General features: G+C 37.1%; 1 protein-coding gene and 1 long non-coding RNA gene across 2 annotated transcripts; both read right to left on the bottom strand.

The window, feature by feature from the left end:
- Nucleotides 1-696: 696 nt before the first annotated feature.
- Nucleotides 697-21,791, bottom strand: CISD1 (CDGSH iron sulfur domain 1). Its single transcript, XM_090278049.1, has 3 exons — nucleotides 21,589-21,791; nucleotides 14,587-14,792; nucleotides 697-1,111 (listed from the first exon to the last, which is right to left on the bottom strand). Exons 1-3 carry the CDS (start codon nucleotides 21,611-21,613, stop codon nucleotides 1,022-1,024), a joined length of 321 nt encoding a protein of 106 aa, XP_090134175.1. The 5' UTR covers nucleotides 21,614-21,791; the 3' UTR covers nucleotides 697-1,021.
- LOC150010098 (uncharacterized) lies at nucleotides 16,199-21,580 on the bottom strand. The gene is made up of 3 exons (XR_016511222.1): nucleotides 21,351-21,580; nucleotides 20,529-20,623; nucleotides 16,199-16,258 (listed from the first exon to the last, which is right to left on the bottom strand). It is a non-coding gene; the product is annotated as an uncharacterized LOC150010098 (long non-coding RNA).
- Nucleotides 21,792-22,301: the final 510 nt, after the last annotated feature.

Below are 22,301 nucleotides of genomic sequence, written 5' to 3'. Positions count from 1 at the left end.
AATTGTTTGCCTATATTACATATATATTGTCATATTTTTGGCTAACCCATAAAATCAAAAATTCTATTTAAAAAATGTTTACTCCTTTCTTCTTTTATTGCTAATTACTTAAGTTTTCACATTTTCATTTTTCTTAATTAGTAATGAATGTAATGTTTCTGGGCTGAGTCTTTGGGAAATAAGAATGTTTACACCTTTCATCCTGCCCTGTGACCACCATTTGTCAAGGATGTGTGGCTTTGCATTCAAGAGATTTTATATTATGTGCTCCAGTTAAATGTGCCCGTACCAGTGCTTGCCACTCCTTGAGCTAGAATTCTGGAACATTACATTATAAGGTACCCTTCATGACTACTTTACATCTATTCTCTCTGTGATCTAAATAGCCACTATTGGTTACTTTAATGGATCGAGTAACTATCCATGAAGATGAGTACAAAGAAGTGACCACCCCTTTATTATTGACCTGGCCCACTTCTAAATAAGCAGAATAACATTCAAAGTTCATTTTAATTAAGAACTGGGAAAACACAGAAGCTGTATTTACTCAGGGTCATTATCAATGTCAAGAAGAAAATCAAGGACATAACTGGTTTTTCCTAGGTTGTATGGAGATTAATCACACCCAATTTACTTGCTAGGTTAACTAATAAAAGATAATTTTCCTTGAAAATTATAAGTAAATCTGCATACTCATGATTTTGATAATAATTTATTACTTTAACTTCAACATACAACGACATTCTAACGTAATTATACTGAAAAGAAACGGATCCTTCCAAGACCAAAATAACCCATAGGCCATGATGTTGGTTTCACTCCACCTGCCCCCCTTTTTTTTGTTTGTTTAAACAAATGTGCACCGGGGAAGTTCAACAAGTAAGGCAAATGCCATGAATATGAAAGCAGCAGTTTGCAATGTATCACATCTAGAACCCAGAGAAGGTAAATTAGATAGAAGTGGTAGTCATTCTAATTAAACAATAAGGACAAGTTGGTTTGTAGCATCAAAACTGCTGATTTAAGTTTCTTTTCTCTTAATGATCAGAGGTCCCACGTTGTCTCCAGTCTCTTCATTGTGTTTTGTGTGAGCTCCGTCACAGAACGGGAACTAGGAAGAGAGAAAGAGAATATGAAATGTCTAATCACAAAATTAGTATTATGTTTGGCAGGGAGGGGGTGACATTTAATTCACATATATAATATGGTAACAATATAAAATAGCATTTCCTTTTGTGATATTTGATTATGGATTTTGAAAACCTTTTCCATGTTTATACACTAGTTATCCTTTCTAGTGAACTGGCTATGTCCACTGCCTATTTATGTGTAAGAGTCTAAGTTCATTTGTTTAAAATCAATTTGTATATTATCCTGTGTTCATTATCTTGGTACAATTTTTTCCCTAACCCTTTTGTTTTGCTTATTTTTTCATACCCTTAATTCCTCCACTTCCATACAAACAGGCCTTTTTAATATTATAGATTTTCTTTCATACACTTCTCTTTTTAACATCCTTCATGGAGACTCCTTTTAGATTTACATTTCTTTTCATGAGTTCACATTTTAGATATAACCGACATTTTATGTCCAGTGTAAAGGGACAAAATGAAATTTTTAACAGTGTTTCCCAGAGTACTCTCCAAAGAAGTTAAGTGCTGCAATGTATTCTGATATAGTTTCATTATGTGTTTAAAAAAAAATACATGGCTGTTTTGTTTCACAAAATACATTATTATTTTACAAAGGTCCTGTTACAGAAAAACTCTTTATTTTAACCCAAACTCTCCTAAGCTGACTAGATTACGGACACTTAACTTTACCTACTATCACAATGTCCTCTGGAGTATACACTGCAAAATGCTGTTTTAGACCCTGTTGCTTCAATATTAGAGGTTGCTTCCTAAACTGTTGAACCTTTCTTCATAATTTTATCAAAATAAAATTTAAATGCCTGTATATAGTTTCTAGATTATCATATTTGTCAACCTACTCCACTGGGATAATAACTGTGTTTAAAATATGCTTAAAATTGGACTAGTTTTCCTTCTTTACTAAACCTTTCCTATTTATTCTTTACCCATTTAGTCTTCCAGATAAACATGAGAATTTTTTTTGCCAAATCCTATTTTATTTCTCTTAGTTTTTGTTCTCAGGTTTCATGCATATTCTGACAAGATTATTTCTGTCTTATTTCTTCAGGTATTATAATTAGGTATATTTTCATATGTGACCTTTCTATATATGAGGTATATGTTCAGAAAGTATCCAGCCACGCACTGTGAAAAATAGATACTTATTGAGGAAGATACAAGAAACATTGTATATAGGTCAATGATGCCTTAGTCTCCCTCAAAGTAGTACAATTCTTCCAAGTGCCATTAGCTGCCCCATTGTATCTTCTTGAATCTCATTGACAGTCTGAAATCTCTTCCTTTTCAAAGGCGATTTTAGTTTTGGGAAAACCCAGAAGTCTCAGGGCACCAAATCTGGGCTGTAGTGGGTCTGAGCCACCTGAATGATTTGATGTTTCCAAAAAAACTCTGCATGAGATGTGACATATGAGCGGGCGTGCTGTCATGATGAAGCCACCAATCACCTGTTGCCCATAGCTGTGGCCTTCTGAATCATCCTAATAGTCTCTGTGGGGGAATGTTCAAGCTCAACACAAAATTTGATACAGATTCGCTGCTCTACTTGCTCAGTCATTTTGAATGTGATGGTCACACAGTACACATGCTCACTCAATGGCACCTACTGCCTCCACTGACTAGTACAGTGAAGTCGTCATTGTTCATGCATGCATATTTCAGTCCACCCTCCTTGGTTACCAGGTTACATTGATGTCAGACGAATCGTTCTCATTATTTTAACAATAGTTGGACTTTTTTGGGGCAGACCTCATATATATTATTGGTTTTGGCAAATATAACCTTTCTGTTGTTAAATAAAAATAAGAATTTAACAGTGTTTTAGGTGTCTCCTTGGGATTTTACACTTAGAATGTCCAATTATTAGTAAAGTATTTGTTTCTTTCTACATGCATAGCTTTTATTTCTATTTCATGTCAAATGATGATAGCTAGAACCTTTGTTTTATTTTTGATGTCTGAAATGCACCGACATTCTAGAATCTAGAGTTTCATGTTTAGTATAAGGTACACTATTGCTATGAAAGAGTCTACAAGACTAAAGTAACAAGAGTCATAGCCTTAAGAGTAAAATTGCATCATTACTCACAATGAAGGGCAGTATAATTTTAGATACCTGAAACTAGATAATGATGGTACATAATCTTAAACCTTGGTATCAGAAGTGTCTACTCTAAAATTAAAATAATATTTGATGTTAGGACTTCCGGCCAAGATGGAAGCTTAGAGAGACACACTGCATCTCTTTCCACAACTAAGAAGAAATACAACTATCTCAAAACTAAAGACAACTGGAAGTTCCAAAAAATTGAGCTACATGGGAGTCCAACAAACAAAGATATAAAAAAGAAATACTCATCCAGACAGGTAGGAGGGGCAGAGAGGATGTGGTGTGATGGCAGTAGCAGCAGTGGCAGTGACAGGCAAATGGAAAGCACAGTCACACCTGGGGAGCGCTCCCAACACCAGACCAGACTGCACAGCTCACATTTCCAGCACTGGGGAAAATAAAGCCTCATTGCTTCTGATGGTGCAAACTAGTGGGGGCTGGGGCGGAGGCAGAAATTGCCCGTCTCAGTAGAGTTCGCTTGCTTAAAGGGCCCCCACTGTCCTACATGGTCCGCAGACCCACCTACTCTGGGAATGATGGCCAGGGAAACAGCTAGAGAGGTGCCGGTCCCATATGGAAGTGGGAAAAGTGCCTGGAAAAGGGGTGAGTGCTGAGCAAGCGGCATTGTTCACTCAGACCCCTCCTCCACATACAGCACCACAACATGGTGAAATGGGTTGCCCTGTACTGAAGAATACCTAAGGCTCCACCCCTTACAACATAACAGGAGTGACAGCTCTACCCAAGACGCAGAGGCAAACAAACACGGGAGCCTGTCAAGAAGAGAAGACTGAGAAGTATGGACCAAAAGATGGAACAAATCAAGGTTCCAGTAGGGGAACTAAGTGATGAGGAGATAGCCAACCTAACAGACAAGGAAATAGCCAACCTAACAGACATAAGAGTTCAAAACACTGGTGATAAAGATGCTCACAGGTTTGACAGATATGCTTAACACGTTAAATGCCATGTCAGTCACCAGTGACTAACACTATACTAAATGGAAAGGAAAATAAAACAGGCTTGGCACTTAACGTGTTAAGTATGGCAAACACATAAAGGAAGAAGTAAAGACTATGCTAAATGAAACGAAAGAAAATCCACACAAAATCAATGGTAAAGGGAAGGAAACCAGGGTTCAAATCAATGACCTGGAATATAAGGAAGAAAAGAACAACCAGTACAGAATGAGGAAACAAAATTGAAAAAAATGAGGAGAGGCTTAGGAACCTCTGGGACAACTTTAAATATGCCAACATTGAAATCAGAGGGGTGCCAGAAGAAGAGGAAAAGCAAGAAATTGAAAGCTTATGTAAAAAAATAATGAAGGAAAACTTCCCAAATTTGGTGAAGGATATAGACATATAAGTCCAGGAAGCACAGAGAGTCCCAAACAAGCTAGACCCAAAGAGGACCACACCAAGACACATCATAATTAAAATGCCAAAGGTTAAAGATAAAAAGAGAATCTTAAAAGCAGCAAGAGAAAAGAAGAGAGTTAACTACAAAGGAGTGCCTATAAGACTATCAGCTGATTTCTCAAAAGAAGCTTTGCAGGCAAGAAGGGACTGACAAGAAGTATTCAATGTGATGAAAAGCAAGGACCTACAACCTAGATTACTCTATCCAGCAAAGCTATCATTTAGAATGGAAGGCCAGATAAAGTGCTTCCCAGACAAGGAAAAGCTAAAGGAGCTCATCATCACCAAGCCATTATTATATGAAATGTTAAAGGGACTTATTTAAGAAAAAGAAGGTCAAAACTATGAACATTAAAAAGACAACAAACTCACAACTATCAACAACTGAATCTAAAAAATAAAAACAAAATTGAACTAAGCAAACCAGAACAGAAACAAAGTTATAGGTATGGGGATCATTTGGAGGGTTATCAGCTGGGAGGGGAATGAGAAGAAATCGGGAAGTGGTGCAGGAATTAAGAAGCATAATTGGTAGATACAAAACAGACAGGGGGAAGTTAAGAATAACATAGGAAAGGGAGAAGCCAAAGAACATATATGCACGACCCATGGACATGAACTAAGGGGTTGGGATTGCTGGAGGGAAGTGGGGTACTGGGCAGAGGGGAACAAAGGGGGAAAAAAAATCAGGACTACTGTAACAACATAATCAATAAAATATGCTTAAAAATAATATTTGATGTTAAAGAAATTCAATTTTATTTTTACTATTTATATATTATTCTTAGTTAAAAATTACAGACAACCTCATGGTTTTCAGAATATCTTATATATAGAGCTATAAATTCCATCTTGTGTAGAGGGCAATATAAATGTAATGTATATAAAGCTTATGCTCTTTTTTTTTTTTAGGTCAATAAGATATGTTACAAGTTTATTCATATTAAAAACATAAAACCAAGCTTTCAGTTTTTTGGCATAGATCAAGAAAGAGGCCATTAAAAAAAAAAAAAATCAAGCTAAAATGTATCCTACAGCAAAGAAGAGCATTTCAAAGTGACATGTTTTATAAACAAACAGATGATTTTACAGTGAGAATAAAAGTTTACATTGTAGAACACTCCATTTTTATAAATAGCCTACTTAAAAGATATCATTGTAAGGTTTTATGCACATAGGTTATAAAATGTATTTCTAGAAAATGAAATATCTGTAAATTAAAAAGCCTCAAAGAATGTACTGGCCCTGGCTGGGGTGGTTCAGTGGATTGAGCACTGGCCTGTGAACCAAAGGATCAACAGTTTGATTCCCAGTCAGGGCACATGCCTGAGCTGTAGGTCAGGTCCCCAGATGCGGGCGTGTGAGAGGCAACCACACATTGATGTTTCTCTCCTTCTCTTTCCCTCTTCCCCTTACTCTAAAAATAAATAAATAAAATCTTAAAAAAAAAAAGAATGTATTGATGTAGCATGCTTCACTTTTATTTTTTTAATCTCATTGTTAAAAATACTAGAAACTATTTAATTTTCTCAAATTATTTTCCTCCATACAAAGAATCAAGAATGACAGAGAAATCCCTAGAGAAATAAAGAAAATCTTATAAAAGATTAACAAAGCCATACATCAAAAATTAGAATATAATTTTTATAATAATCTGTTTCTGCCTAAAAACTGAAATTCACATTTCATCATGTTCTTAAAAGTAAACAAGTAAAAAATAAATATTTCTTTGAAAAGTAGTGAGTAAATAGATCCTATTTATTAAGGAACTTTCATGCTTAAAGTGTATAAAGCTTTTATGTCTTTAAAATGTAAATTAGGTATTAAAAATCATTTTGTTCAGAGGCACTGATACCTTGTAATATTAATAATACAGTATTCTCTCATTTATCGTGGGTATTACGTTCTAGAACCCCCCACGATAAGTAAAAATCCGCGAAGTAGGAACCTTACATTTATTTAGTATTTATATATATTTTAAGGCTTTATAAACCTTTCCCACACACTTATAAACCATTCCCAGTCCCTTATTAATCTTTTCCACACTTCTATAAACACTACTTATGTTCTTAAACATATTCTACACTCTTAAACCTACATAACTTTAACAACATATGTATACAGTACCGCAAAATCCCACAATATAGCAAAAAATCCGTGATAAATAATTAAATATCTTAAAAAATCCTGCAATACAGTGAGGCCACGAATAGTGAACCGCGATATAGAGGGACTACTGTACTATTATTGCTTAACCACAAGAAATTATTGACTTGTCAGAATCATCTCCCAAACTTTGAGAAGATTAAGTATTCTCATTATATTTACACATTAGGGATTTCTCATTTTAAGTTATGAAACAACCAAACACTTTATTTCCAATGAAAAGCCAAACTGAGTTATTTTAAAATAAGATTAGCAAGTTCTTAGGAATGCTTTGTACATGTCAGTGGGATATATTTACTGTAATTACTTCATGATCCTTAAAATAGTAAAAATAAACGAATGGTAATTAATTGGCATTAAAATTCAAATAGTAAATTGTGTAACAGTATGTTTTTCAGAAAGTGTCTCATTTTAACTTCTTTGTTTAGGAGAAAGAAAATGAGTCATAAATACTTTCAAACATAATCTAAGTCTAGTAGTTTTGCATTAAATAATAATGTAATGAAAACATGAAAATTTTATTAAATTTCTTTCATTTAAAATATTGAAATCTGTTAAATTTGTCAAGCCAAGAGCTTAAATTATAAAAATGCAAAGGGTATATTGAAATCAGTTCATGTAATATCAATACTTAAAGATAAAATAATTGATGAAAAAAGTTCAGCTCCTAGTTGATTCTAAAATTTGTTCTGAGGTGCCAGTCTTTGTTTATTAATATATCCTGGAGAAAAGTTTGTAAATTAAATTGGCTGAATTTCCTGTATGTCCAGAAAATATTCTGTTTGTTAAGCCAATTAAAAATCTACTAATCTCAAATGTCTTTAAAACTAGGGAAGAGAAAATTATAGAGAAGAAGCTGAAATAAATGTTTGGGAGCAGAAAAACACGAGGATCCTTTTTTTCCACTTGGAAAGCTAGCAACATTATCAGGGTCTTCATAAAAATTCAAGATTTGTTTCTTTTTAACGGCCCCATATCTCAAATTACGATGTTTCTGTTTTCAGGGTGATTCAAAATGGAAATAAATACCTTTCTCCTTGAATTATTTCTTGTATCTGCAACAACTAAAGAAAATTTTTTATCTTCTTTCTCCAAACTTTATATTTTTAATGAGAGTTAGGATTATATTTCCCAAGGAAGTTGCCTGGGGACATTCTGGCTCATTATCATAAACCACTCTGAAACATGATTGCTTTGGTTAAGAAAGAAAACAAAAGCAGTGAGACATTTGAATTTCCTGAGAGAATAAGACATTTTATACCATTTTTATGTACTTACTTTGGTAAATTGTAAGATAGTAGATATAATAGGAATATGTATAAACAGAAATTAAGATTTTACAAGATTATCCTTATGTGGATAGATCAACACTTAGAAAATACCCTATTATGTGTTTAAAAAATTTTTATTTTTTTATTTATTTATTTTTTACAAAGACAGGAAGGGGGAGAAGGTAAGAAGGGGGAAGTGGGAGAGAGAGGGAGAGGGACAGGGATAGTAGCAGAGGGGGAGAGGCGGGGAGAGAGAGAGAGAGAGAGAGAGACAGAGAGAGACCTTGATTTGTTGTTCCACTTATTTATCCATTCATTGGTTGACTCTTGTATGTGCCCTGACCAGGGATCAAACCTGCAGCCTTGGTGTATTGGGACCTATTATGTTTGTTAAGTATTGTTACTATGAAAAATGGATTCAGTGCAACCCACTTCCAAACCATTAATAGGATGGAGACTTTCTATAACACATGTACCCCAAAACAAAAATAAGTCCACCACTAACAAAAAAAGCCTAACTCAATCCCTTAAATTGTAAATAAAAGGAAATGATTCTACATAGTATGTGCAGTTACATTTCATTTCAATTTCAGTTGAGCTCCTGATGTTAACTGGAATGGCTTTCCTCTATTTCTAATTTCTTAGTCTGCATTCTTCTCCTGTCCTGTTCAGTCTCTCCTGCCTTCCAGATGGCCACAATACAACTTAGCAAATGATATACCCTACCTGAAGTTGGTGCGGGAGGGGGAGAAATCTAGCAAGACTATGTTGCATACTCTTCTCTCTTACATCAACGTTCCTTTTATCTTCTTGTTTCAAAAGTAAGACTATCTTTCTTCCTTTTTAAGGCTGAGTTTCACATCTGTGCTTAGTCTCATTTCCTTTCACCCTCTTTCAAGAAACCACTGTCTCAAAGTCTCACCTAGTATCTTTCCCTGTAGTGGCTATAATCATTTCCTCTCTACTGGATCCTTTCCTTCTCACTTTACACATAGCCTTTTGTGAAATATGAAACAAGCAAATTTCTGAAACAGCAGAGGACATATCAATCCAGGCGGAAGAGGGGGAGTGAGGTGTAGTTAAAAAATGAATTTCTACATGTTACTAAGAGATCTGATTTATTAGGTCTGGGAAAATTGCTCCTGTTAGATGCACACAACAAACCAGCAATTGTACCTTAACAGTGAATTAGGATTAAAATAAAGTTTATATTGGATATAACATTTTTTGGAAATAGGTAAAAGAGACATTTACATTTTATTATAAACACAACTGGGTTGTATAAGGAAACATTACTAAATATAAACTTGATACAGCTATCTAATCAAAGGTATTAACTACAAGTCTTCTGTGCACTGACATGTAAGTGTGTGACTTGGCACCTTAAGAACTTCAAGAATGTGGGGAGCTTCCAAAAAAGCCTGAAGAATAAGAACGTCCATTAACTAGAATAATATTCAAAGTGAACTCTTAATTAACTTTGGGAATAAAACGTACCCAAGATTCAGTGAAAATTCAGAAGTGACAAATCTCTGATGCAAAGAGGATCACTAATGGCATAAAAGGTAAGTAAATAAAAAGACAAAACTTCCAGTCAAGAGGGAGGTGTAGGTAGACATGCTTCACCTCCTTGCACAACCATAGAAAGAATTACAACAGATCTCAGAAACAAATAGCCACCAGAACTGTCAGAAAATTGGGTTGTATGGAAGTCCGATAACCAAGGATTTCAAGAAGCCACATTTATCCAGATTGGTAGGAGGCGTGGAGTAGCAGACACAGGGCAGAGTGGTGGCGTGGCTAAAACAAGAAGAGGCGGCGGCGGCGGTGGAACAGATGGTCCCACATTCACCTGTAGTGGATACAAACTGGGACGGATAACCTAGCAGCAGGTGATTTCAGCCCCCAGCCACTGCACAGCCCAGGGTTCCAGCACTGGGAAGATAAACCCTCATTACCTCTTGCTGTAAAAACAAGTAGTGGTTGGGGCGGCAGAAGAAACTGCCAGATTTTCGCTGCTTAAAAGGCCTGCATGGTCTTAGAACCTATGCGAACTCAGGGCAGCAACTGAAAGGGTGACAATCACAAACAGGAAGAGGGTGAAGTGACTGAAAATGGGGCAAGATCTGGGAAAATCCCCAGAAGCCAGGCAGCAGCAATGTCTCCTCTCTGAGTCCCCTACCACAAAGAGTCAGAAAGCGGTGAAGCGGGTAGCCCTGCCCCACAACATTTAAAGGTGTTTTTGCTACATAGGCCAAGTTACTAAAATAGGGAGTAAAAGCAGCTGTATCTAATACACAGAAACAAACACAGGGAGGCTGCCAAATTGAAGAGACAAAGAAATATGGCCCAAATGAAAGAACAGAACAAAACCCCAGAAAAAGAATTAATTGAAATGGAGATAGCCAACCTATAACATCCAGAGTTCAAAACACTTGTGAACCAAGGGGGAATTCCTGGAGGGAAGGGGTTGCTGGGTGGAGGACAGCAAAGGGGAAAAACTGGGACACTGTAACAGCATAATTAATATACTTAAAAACAAAAACTAATAAAATTGAAAATAAATGATTGGGCTGCCACTCCTGTCCTTAAAGTCTATCTATGGGAAATGTAATCCCTAGTTTCGTCGTCGTCGTCGTCGTCGGCAGCCGTCCGTCTCGAGAGACGATGGTGTAGCTTCTTAAGAGTCTATCTGCACCGCCGAGAATGGCTGTGCAGTCCGACTCGGGAGTGACATCGTATCTGTCTCCTCCCGTGTTGAATCGACATCTTGCGATGACGCTGAAGCTACAGAGCCTGGGCAGGGTGATATGGAGGGTCTGCTGTTGCCCATGCAGCAGACACCCCCTCTCTTCGCAGCTGAAGGGTCCAAGGGAAAGACGGAGTCAATACAGCTTGGCTTCAGGTGCGCCGCAGGAGTTGCCGGTGTTGACTACAACATCAAACCGCCTTAGGGACTCCGGCTCCGGGTTTTCTGTCGGGGTTTACTCCCTTAGCCTTTCCCCTGAAGAGGTATGCCGCAAGGCAGCGGAGGTTTTTTGGAGTCAGAGTTTTCCTTCTCTGATGTACCCTGACTGGAAGATCGAACCAGCGACACTTAGCTCGCAGGCCGACGCTCAATCCACTGAGCTAAACCAGCCAGGGCCAATCCCTAGTTTAAGCATCTGGAAATTCTAAATTGTATCATGCAAGAATAATCCTGCAATGTTATGCTGAACTATAAAGTCTAATAAACATTTAAATCACTAGCTTCTGTACATTTGTGTTTCTTCCTCAAATACTTGAGATCTTAACTCATGGAAGAACATATTTACTTTATTGACCCTTTACCTTCTGGGAATACCCAACCAAGGTAAACATACTTTACTTGACCTCAAAACTAAGCATTGCAGTTCACTAAAGGTGTTATCTTTTTTCTTTTTCTTTCCAATCACTGTCACATTTACTGGAAATTTGACATATACTCAGATTTCTAGCATTTCTTTATTAGTAGCTCACATTTTAATCCACTTGGACACAGCTTCTATTCTAATTATTCTGTTGAAATGACACCAAGAAGTCAACTAGTTGTTTACTCTAGTAGTCTTACTATAACAGTCTATTCACCTTTACACAAGCTGATGCTGACAACCAAATCTTTGAAACTCTCCCCCTTTCCACTGTAAAGACACGATAGTCTTATTTCATCTCCTTTGTTAGCTTATTCCTCTTTCCAAAACGTAGAAATTCTCTAAGAGTTCATAGTTAGCCCTTGATTTTTTATCTTTATCAAGGATCTTTTGGTTTCACTCCTATGCTTGACTCATCAGTTTTGCTAATCTCTATCTCTAACTTTGATTTCTCAACTTTAGTCCCACATTTCAGATTGTCTGCTGTGCATTTCTATTCAAATTTCACCTTTAATTCACTCTTTGAAATTAAAAACCTTATCACTGTCCTAGGAAATCTGCTTTCACCCCGAATTCCTTATGTCTGTTAATGGTGCCACCTCTTCTAATCCTACAGACTTAGATAGTTCCATGAGCGTCACTTTTTCTCCCCCAATCTTCCACACAAATCAGCCACTGCATTTGGCTGATCCTTTCCTCAATGTTTCATGCATCTATTCATTGTCCTCCATCCTCCCAGCTAACAGCCTGCTATAAGTATCATAACTTTATGTTTGAAATCCCTAACAAGAAGCTCCCCCCAGGTCTGGAGGCACAAACTCCTCACAATGGTATACTCAAGACTCTTCAATTCGGACTTGTTTCTTCGGGGAGACAGGTGCTAGGACCAGACTAGATTCTTCATTGATCTCACCTTTGCTCATATTAAGTCTTTTCCAGATTTTGAGAAAGTCTCTAATACTTGCTAGTTTATTCAAATGCTATCAATCTTTCTGGGACAATTTAACTTCCACGTATAGCACCATGCTATGCCTTCCCAGAAAGTTCTTGCCCATAGTGTAAACTCTTATTTAAAGCCCTGGTACTGTATCCACTAAACACATCTATGATACCACCTATTTTACTACTTAACTTTTGTCATGCATGTATATATAGTGGACATGAAATGAATTAATTAACATCACTGACTAGCCCTGCCTTGGTGGCTTAGTTGGTTGGAGCATTATCCTATGCACCAAGAGACTGTGGGTTTGATCTATGGTCAGGGCACACACTTAGGTTGCGGGTTCAATCCCCAGTCAGGGTGTGTATGGGAAGTAACTGATCCATGTTTCTCTTTCTTTCTCTCTCTTTCCCTTCCTCTTTCTCTAAAACTTATAAATACATCCTCAGGTGAAGATTAAAATAATAACAATAAAAAATAAACACAATCTGACTAAAGAACTATTACAACTCTGACTTAGAAATTCTCTAATTTATAAAGGTATTACTTTGTATATTTTGGTGAGCAACAAGAGAATGAAATGTACTACAGGCATAATTTAAAAAAACAAACCAGAGCTAGTATACAGAACATCACTGAGGATTACTTTCTAGCAACCCTGCTAGTATTTCTGAACAAATCCATGTTCCTAATGAACAGTATTCTTCTTAAGATATAACTTGTTGTAATGGCACTATTAACTTTTGGTTCACATTCCATACATTCATCAAGCATTTTTAGACACAATGATATAATCCAAATATTGTATCACTGGATTATAATCAACTGTACTGGGAGAAGAGATTAGTAGAATATGCTTCCCAGTGCCTAGTATGTGATACGTTGATTTGTGAGAGTGGCTCTCCACTGTAAGAAGGGGTTCCTCACATAATGTACTTTCCAACCTCATATAATGTGCTTCCAGAAATAGATACATCTTAAAAAAAAAAAAAAACAAACCTCACCCGAGGAAATGCTTACTGATTTTAGAGAGAGGAAGTGGTGGTTGGGGGACACAGGGGGGTGAGGGAGGGGAGAGAGAGTAGGGGGGAGCGAGAAAGAAAGAGAGAGAGAGAGAGAGAGAGAGAGAGAGAGAGAGAGAGAGAGAGAGAGAGAGAGAGAGAAACACTGGTGTGAGAAACACCAATCAATTGCCTCTGGTACGTGCTCCAACTGGGGATCAAACCTGCAACCGAAGCATGTGCCCTGACCTGAAATCGAACCCACAACCCTTTTGGTGCATGGGAAAATGCTCTAACCAACTGAGCCATCTGGCCAGGGCTAGATACATCATTAGTATTGTCTATTTTCTTAGGCCTTATAAAATCGTCTTTAGTGAAATCCATTTTATTTAAATGCTAATAGTAGCAATACATAATTTTCACCATACACTAGAAATTCTGAAGTCATTCAGTGTATGAAGCTTTTCAAGATGCCCTTAGAAGAACATTTTACCATCTTTAGATCAGTATCTGTCATCACTGTCTAAAAGCTGTGGGTATCAAAAATGACACTTCCAAACAGAACTTTATGAAATGCAATTCTCACAAAAGAAAAAAAGATTTTTACAACTCCAATGTTATAGTTTAACTACAGAAGCTGCTGCTTAAAGAAAGTTTAGAATACAGAATCAGTGTTTACCAGATAAAAAATTTTCAAGGCTAATTTTCCAAAACGTTCTCTTGAAATTTCTAAATCTTGTCCTAGAATCCAGGAGCTTAAAAGCTCAAGAAATGAATTTACCTCTTCTGTTTCTCTGTTTATGCCACATACTCCCTTTCATGGGATAGTGGAAGGCTAAGACCCACTTGGGGGCGGGGGAGACTTAAGAGTAAAGAGATTTCTCTCTTCTTTGGCTAAGAATGTGGTTACATTCACCTGAACTCAATGAGAATATGATGTAATTTCACTGTACAGTGGCTATACATTTTAGTAACTATATTCCCGAAGAGTACATGAAAACAGAGAACAGGACCTATTTAAAAAAGAGAAAAAGGTATATCTTAACAGTATCTGGCGATACCAGTTTGATAGAATAGTTTAAAAAGAAATATTACTTTAAAGATGGTACTAATATAAAGGACCTGTTTTCCTCACCTTTTTGGACCTCCAACAACGGCAGTACACAGCTTTATCTCCCAAATCCTCCATGTCAAAAGCATGTACGACCTTGGGGTTGTCTTTCTGAATGTTAAGATTAACCATAGATTTGTTGCGATGATCTTTAACATAAAATCTTTTGTAAGCTAGATAACCAATTGCGGCTGTCCCAGCAGCAATCGTAACTGCTGCGATCCATTCAACTAGAGCAGGAAAGAAAAACAGGAATAATTATAAAAACCAAAACATATGCTAATAATATAACACTGATGTACAGGAAACCCAGTTTTTGAGTATTAAGCATCCCAATAGTCAGTTGGTTTTTAATGTTAACTGAATGATCAGAACTCAATGGTGTAAGACTTTGTGAGGACTTTCCCCAGCCCATAGTTAGGCAATTGTGTATTTTCTATTGAGAGATGATAGCTAAATTAAGATAGGAGAGGGAAACTTAAAAATCATTTCACGGATGGAGAAAGAAAAACAAGACTTAATAATATCTTTAAGTGTTCATAAAAAGATTTAAAATAACATCTGAGCCCCTATCGGTGTGGCTCAGTTGGTTCGGCATTGTCCTGCAAAGTGGAAGGTCACAGGAAACTGGTCAGGGCACATGACTGGGTTGCAGGTTTGGTTCAGGTCAGGGCACATGCGAGAGGCAACTGATTGACGTTTCTCTCCCTCTCTTCCTCGCTCCATTACCCTCTCTTTAAAAAGAAATAAAATCTTAAAAACAAAAACAAAAAACACATGAGCCTGCAGATACCTATTGCTTAAAAAACTACAGACTACCCCCCCCCCAAGTCAGGTGGTGATTATGTTAACAAAGTGACTCAGAGTTTATTTAAACAGTATGTCCTTTAGCGGTTTTAAAATGCAAAACCACAAACAGAATTGGTATCCAAAGAAAAAAAGCATAAAAATACAAATAAAACAAAATCACCCTTAACATGAAACATTCAAAGGGACATATCCAGCATGATTCTGTGCTTCAAAGTCATTCAAAATTGTTTTATATATTTTAAAATTTCAAAGTGCTGTCTCATTAAAATAAAATAAAAATCAGAATGTACTAATTTCACATTAAATATGATTGATATAATTACAGTTATATTCTCATTTTATAAATTCTAAATTTCCATCATCTATCAGTGGATGATTATCTGAATTCCCAACAAACTTCATTTTAAATGTAATGACATTTTGGGAGTTTGCGGGATGGGTGAAAGTGAAGGGATTAAGAAGTACAAATTGGTATTTACAAAAGAGTCACAGAGATGTAAACACAGCATAAAGAATACAGTCAATAATACTATAATAACTATATATGGTGCAAGCGAGTACTAGAATTATCGGGGAGGGGGATATCACTTCATATATTACATAAATATCTAACCACTAAGCTGTACACCTGAAACTAATATAATACTGAATGTCAACTATAACTGAAAAATAAAAAATAAATTTAATGACATTTTTCTACTCAATTATTTGCCTGACTAACAGGCCACCTCTTTATTCTTTCAACATAGCTTTTCAAAGAGTCCTTAGAAACCCAAGCACTTCACAACTACCCCATTTCCAGAGACTGTTGAAGAGGAGAAAGTTCTGCATAGTCTGCTTAGCCTCAGCCTCAGAGGAGAGTTGTCTATTCCAAGCACGGAGTGGACTGCAGGAAAAAGTTAAACAGGGGTCAGGATAAACACTCTGGACTGCTTCCCAGCACTTCCAGTCAGATCTTCACAGTGTTTGAGATAAGTTCCCAGAGTATCAAATAAAGCCCTGGAGAATAAGTATAAAAAACACATTCCAAGGCCAAATAAAAACATATAACAAATAATTAACTGTATGGCTTAGTTTGCAATATTGAAGCAGATTTCTTATTACACTACTGTGATTAACCACTATACCCAACAGTGCCTTACATAAAATTGGATCTCATCTTACGAACTCTAAAGGAAAGAAACAAGTGTTCTCACACTTCTTTTATCTTGGGCTTCTCTTAGCTTATTTAATAATTTAGTTTTTATCAAGTTTCTAATTAGCATGTTCCTTGGATTCTATTTTCAACCACAGTATTTTTCTCTACAAAGTAATTTAGTTTGTTCTCCTTCCCCCAACATTTCCATTTCCCCTTGTTATAATCCCATAAAATAAACATTAACACTTGTCCTTCCCAGGTGCTGCATGACTGAGAAAACAAGTTATTAAGTCATCTGACAGCTTCAAACCTTTGGCCTCACTGAAGGATGTTTTTTAACTGCACATTTTGTGGAGATTAGTCTTGAATTTTAGTACTGCTTCATGGTATTTGCCTATGGCAATTCCAAGCAGGGCTGAAACTTTGCTGATTTTTAGTTTGACTCATGATCTTCCTTTTTGATGTATTATTTACCACGGAACTCCCTTGAGAAAATATTCTATGTCAGAAGCTATGGCAATTCACTTCTTCACTAATGGAAAGTCACTTTGATTAGTTAATGTACTTATCATAAAATGGGCTACAGTATTGCTTTGTATAGTATATGCTCAATTATGTTTGCTGACTATTATCTTTAGAAAAAGTTTGAAAGGAGGAATATCCCTAAGGACTAAAATAACACAATTCCTTAAATACTGTTGATCTTAGTTACACCTTACTTTTTAGGTGAATTATAAGGCAATCTGACAGATTTATTTTAATGGTGTCCACATATTACAAAAAAGCCTGAGACCCAAAGAACAACTCCAATTGGCTGGTATTAATTTGTCTCAAGATATAAAAAAAGAATCCAGTAGAAATTTCTATCTGAAACTTTAAAAAATCCTCCTTATCCATTAAAACATTCTTCTATTCTCTTTTCTCATATTACCAACTGAATCCACATGGTATGGTAAGCTTTTTTAAAACAAAAACAAAAACATTTACCTCCCTTGTATTTTTTGATGGGGGAAGAAATAACAGAATAACTGACACCAAAAAGAGGCAACAGCAAATGAAAAAAATGGCAATTGACTCTAGATATCATCCGAGCAACTGCCCCATGGGGAATCAAAACATGCAGTGACCCTACTTCCTAACAAGGGTCACCTATGACCCTACATAAATGTCTCTCTCACACACACACACGCGTGTGCACACACACATGTGCTAGAAAAATGGTTTTGTATTTGCTCCAGTGAGTTTTAAAAATTACAGTGTAAGAGAAAATCTTAAGAATTTTTGTTTCTTCTTTTTCCCCTTCCCAAATTCTAATTCTCTAATTTTATTAGCGACAAAGGTAAAATTCCCCAAAATAAGAAAAATGCTGTTTATCATTTCATTACTACAGCCTCTATCAGTCATTTCTGGCAAAGAGCTGTGGATGCCACTGACAACTAGGGGAAAGAAGGAAAAGGAAACAGTATGAAGGCAGATAAGAATGATGGTAGATTCAAAAGTTAACAATTAGAATAGAAAAAGAATTGAACACCCAAGTAACATTTAGTCCTTGATAGTATATATGCCTATTAAGAATCTCAGAGGCAACAGGGACTTTACCAAGACCCAATTTTTAAAGATAATTCAGTTGACAACTAACTTTCAGACATTCTGGAGTACAGAAAAATCCTAATCATTATTTCTGTCTCTTCTGGTTTATAATCACTTCCATTTTCTTTAGACATCTCTCAAGGCACAATATTCCTCTAGTTAGATCAAACCCTGGCTTATCCAACCTTACTTAACAATGCTTTCTAGCTACACAAATACCATGAATAAGCCAACGAAAAGAACAAAGTACAGAAAATACATTCCTAAATAATCCCTCCCTTTCTTACTCTTCCCTTGGCCTACTACTATATAATTTCTGGTTTTCTCAATTAGAATTATTCAGAGAGAGAGAAAATATCAGCTTGTTCCCAAATCTTACATTCTTGTTTATAATCCATTCCTCTGCTTTCCTCTAGTGTGGGAATTTTGCTAATCTCACCCTGCTTCTTTTCCTTTAGCCACAGTTCTGCCCCAAACTGTCCTCTCCAGCCAGTGCCAACTGCCACAAAGTCAGAATGTTCCTTTCATCTCAGGAGAGGGGGAAGGGAGCTGTGTTTAAATCTTTCCCTCCTTTAGATCTTCCCCAGATTGGTAGGCTGTGCCTGGCAATGTTTTCTCTCAACGCCTGGCATACAGTTAGTATTTAATAAAAACTGAGTAAAAAGAAATAATAGATTATTAATTTTAATTTATAGCTCCACCTGCCTATCAGACCAACACATTGCTCTTACACCAAATAACTTATCTTTGGCCTCATCTTAACCTCTTGTATCAAAATGTGAAATTTAAATATTTACTGAGATTAAAAATAAAACTTCATTATGAAACATTTCAGACATAGGCAGGGAATACTCTACTGAACTCCCATTTACCCAGCTCCAAGAAGTATCAACTCACCACCAGTCTTGTTTCCTCTATGTTCCCCCCAATCCCTGCCCCCAGTTATTTGTTTATAACGTATAGAAACTTCTTCTTTATTCAGTCAGATCTGCACATTCTTTTTCAAAAAACCAAACCCTGAAACAGTTACTTTAAATGACTCAATGCATTTATTGAACCCAAATGAATTAGTTTTAAAAAAATAGACAAGGATATAAAAGTCAGAGAATAAGAATTTATGAAATTTAGTTTTGGTTACATACCCAAACCTTGAAGCTATAGTGTTCAAGGTTTGGGATGAATAATAAAGCACAAGGTAGATAGATGAACACCTATTTTGTAACCTGAGGATAAAGCAAACTATGAAAAATAAAAGTGATTTGAGTGGGCAGCAGATTAAGGAATGCCTTCTAAAATATTTCGTTAAGGTGGATTTTTTTTCTTCTGAATATAAACAAGAATTGTGTTTGTACAACATACCCTTTTATTTTTTTATCTAACATATACAGTGGTTACCATTATCAAATACCATTCTAAGCCCTTTATTAAAATTTTTTTAAAAAGATTTTATTTAATTTTAGAGAGAGGGAAAGGGAGGGAGAAAAAGAGGGAGAGAAACATTGATCAGTTGTCCCCAATCAGGGACCTGGCCTGCAACTTAGGCATGTGTCCTAACCAGGAACCGAACCAGTGACCTTTTGGTCTGTAGTACAATGCCCGACCCATGGAGCCATACCAGTCAGGGCCTAAGCACTTTATAATTATTGATTTACTTAACTAAGTAGAGATATGGTCATCTTCCCCAAAATCAAATGATCTAAAATGATTTTCAATCTGTATAAACCAATAGGTTTGGCTTTAAAATTGAGAGAGTAATTTGAACTCCAATCATTACAAGGTGGATTCCCAAGACAATGTCTGTCCCTACTGTGCCACATGACTATATTTGAGAAAGAAGGTGCTGGCAGAAGAGATTTACAAAGACTCACCACAGTCCTCACAACAACCTTTATGCTTTTAGGTGAAATAAAAAGTAGTTGCTTCTCATAACAAAGTTGAGTAAGATTAATAACCCTCTTCACCAAGAAATTTCCTAATCTGTAGAAAATTGCAAACTAAGAGGAAAGTCATCTTTGGAGTCCCCTATGGTTAGATTTAAATCCAAAAAACAAATCTGTGGTGATTAGCCTGTAGTTTGTATTAAGAAGCCTTACGGTTCGGCTATTTCATATTTCAATAGTATGCCACCTACATAGAGTTTAATGCCCACTTAAACAAAATGACTCCACATTTTAAAGACACATTTGGAACCTTTCCACCAATATCACACAAGTGCAAACTGTCTTCCTATAAAATGATTAGTGGCTCAAGTCACATGGATATCTCATTTTACACAATAGTCTTATTCCTGAGAAAGTACAGGTTTGGATTTTTAAAAAACAAAACACAAACAAAAATCATTCTCTACTTTAAATATACCAAGGTGCCTTTGAGACTCAAATTGAGTATTCTTTGAAATAACTTTTGCAAATGATCACCTCCTACATACCTTATTAGTAACTTAAAGATGTCATGGGTCGTCACCCTCACTCTGCCAGGTAACTTTTGACAACAGACATGGAATCCTCCAATTTATAGAATCTACTACAAAATTAGGGCTCATATTAGTAGGAATCTTTTTACAGATCCTGGCACTCTTGATGCTCAATATTTACTAAATAAATCAATGGGGCTATTTTTTATGAACTTCTGGACAATCTCTTTACCTTTATACTTAACTACTGTTACAGGTGACCAAACCTTGAGGTGTGGCGTTTTATATTGGGCAGAGATCACATGTTATCACGTAGCTGGTATTATATTACTAATCATACTATCGCCACGAATTTTTATGAAATGAAGTTCACATTAATTGACTTTTAGAAAGTCTCAATTTTATTTGACCTTCTGTTAAGTGGCATTTCCAAACGCTAGGTACCAGCACAAGGGAAGCAAGGCTGAAAAAACTGAAGGCTCAATGAGCTCGGTTTTCAATCCTCTCTATTGGAAAACAGCCACGAAGCGCCAGATGCCAGAGGCATAATGAAAAACTGGGAAAACTTAAGACCTCAAATTTGGTTTCTTCTCTTAAAAAAGGTGCAAAACTAAAGTGTGATTAGTCACGCATCTCTTCAGGGTTGCTGGCGTACACACTAACTACACAGTGATTTAAGCGTGAGAAAGGGGAACAGTTTTTTTTTTTTTTTTCCTTTCCTTTTTTCCAAGCCCTATGACTTCAGAACACAAGGGGCTCTCGAGAGAAAACAAGAAAGCTAGCATAGGGATCATTAGGTTTTAGGGTTTCGTTAGTTAGCGGAAACGTGATCCAGACCTGGGTAGATGCGTGTGTGGCCCCCACGCCAATTATGCCCGGGGATAACACCAATCCACACCACTTTCCCGGTTCCGCCCAGGGAGCCCGCAGATCGGCCAAGAGCGTGCCCTCCTACATCTCAAGGTTACAGGACCAGAGGGCGCGCAGAGCAGCGGCAACAGCCCAGAGAGGTGCTGACGGAGCTGCAACTGGTACGCAGGCCGCCAGCCTCACCCGCTCCCAGGCCCCACTTCACCTCGTACGTTGGAAGTCAGACTCATGGCGCCGTCGCTTGCAAGGCGTGTGCACAGGACACTGAACACAAACGGGCTAGCGCCGACAGACGGAGTCAAGGTGCGAAAGGCGGCCTAAGAGCACCGACTCTAGGCAACTACAGCGCAGGCGCCACTGCAGTCCGTAAGCACGTGCGTATTATCCACCCTAGCTTATGCTGAGCATGCGCAGAGCTGCGTCCCGGGCTTCAAGGAAGTGCACATTCCGGATTTTGACAGCTGCAGGAGGTGGGAGGAGGAAGAGACTTAGAGAGGTAGCAACTGAGTTTGCGCAATCTTGAGGGGCGGGGTCCTGGAGCCCCAAGGCAGGGCTTTGGGAATAGGAAATCCAGGCCAGATTTTATGTCTTTCCCAGGTGTGTGGGGTTTCTTGAGACATTGGACAGGTGTTAGAAGTACAGTTGCCATAATCAGATACCTAAGTTTTTACCTAAAAATATCTTGTCCAGTCCAGTACCTTCAAGGCCAGGTCTAGGTTTCATATAAAATGCTAGTGGCAGACACAAATCAAGCGTGGAGTCCCATTCCGGAATCTCTCCTTGCTCCTGGTGTGCATTCCTTTCTCTGCCTTTGACCCAGTTAGTCATCGGTTGAGAACCTAGGGACCTGCGCTAAGGGTCGAGTGGGAGAGAGGGGGAAAAAAGGGCTAATTTCTTCAAAATATGTGCTCCCTTAAA

Source organism: Furipterus horrens, unplaced genomic scaffold (genome assembly GCF_987537825.1).
Source record: "Furipterus horrens unplaced genomic scaffold, mFurHor1.1.pri manual_scaffold_5, whole genome shotgun sequence".
NCBI lineage: Eukaryota > Metazoa > Chordata > Mammalia > Chiroptera > Furipteridae > Furipterus > Furipterus horrens.
Note: the sequence above shows the minus strand (reverse complement) of the source record. Positions and strands in the feature narration are given on the sequence as shown.

What these genes read in the sequence shown, in the direction of transcription:
- CISD1 (XM_090278049.1), bottom strand. Translation starts at nt 21,613, where the DNA reads ATGAGTCTGACTTCCAACGTACGAG. An exon ending in TCTGACTTCCAACGTACGAG is followed by an intron (nt 14,793 to 21,588) that starts GTGAAGTGGGGC and finishes TTCCTGCTCTAG; the next exon opens with TTGAATGGATCGCAGCAGTT. An exon ending in GTTGTTGGAGGTCCAAAAAG is followed by an intron (nt 1,112 to 14,586) that starts GTGAGGAAAACA and finishes CTCTCTTCCTAG; the next exon opens with TTCCCGTTCTGTGACGGAGC.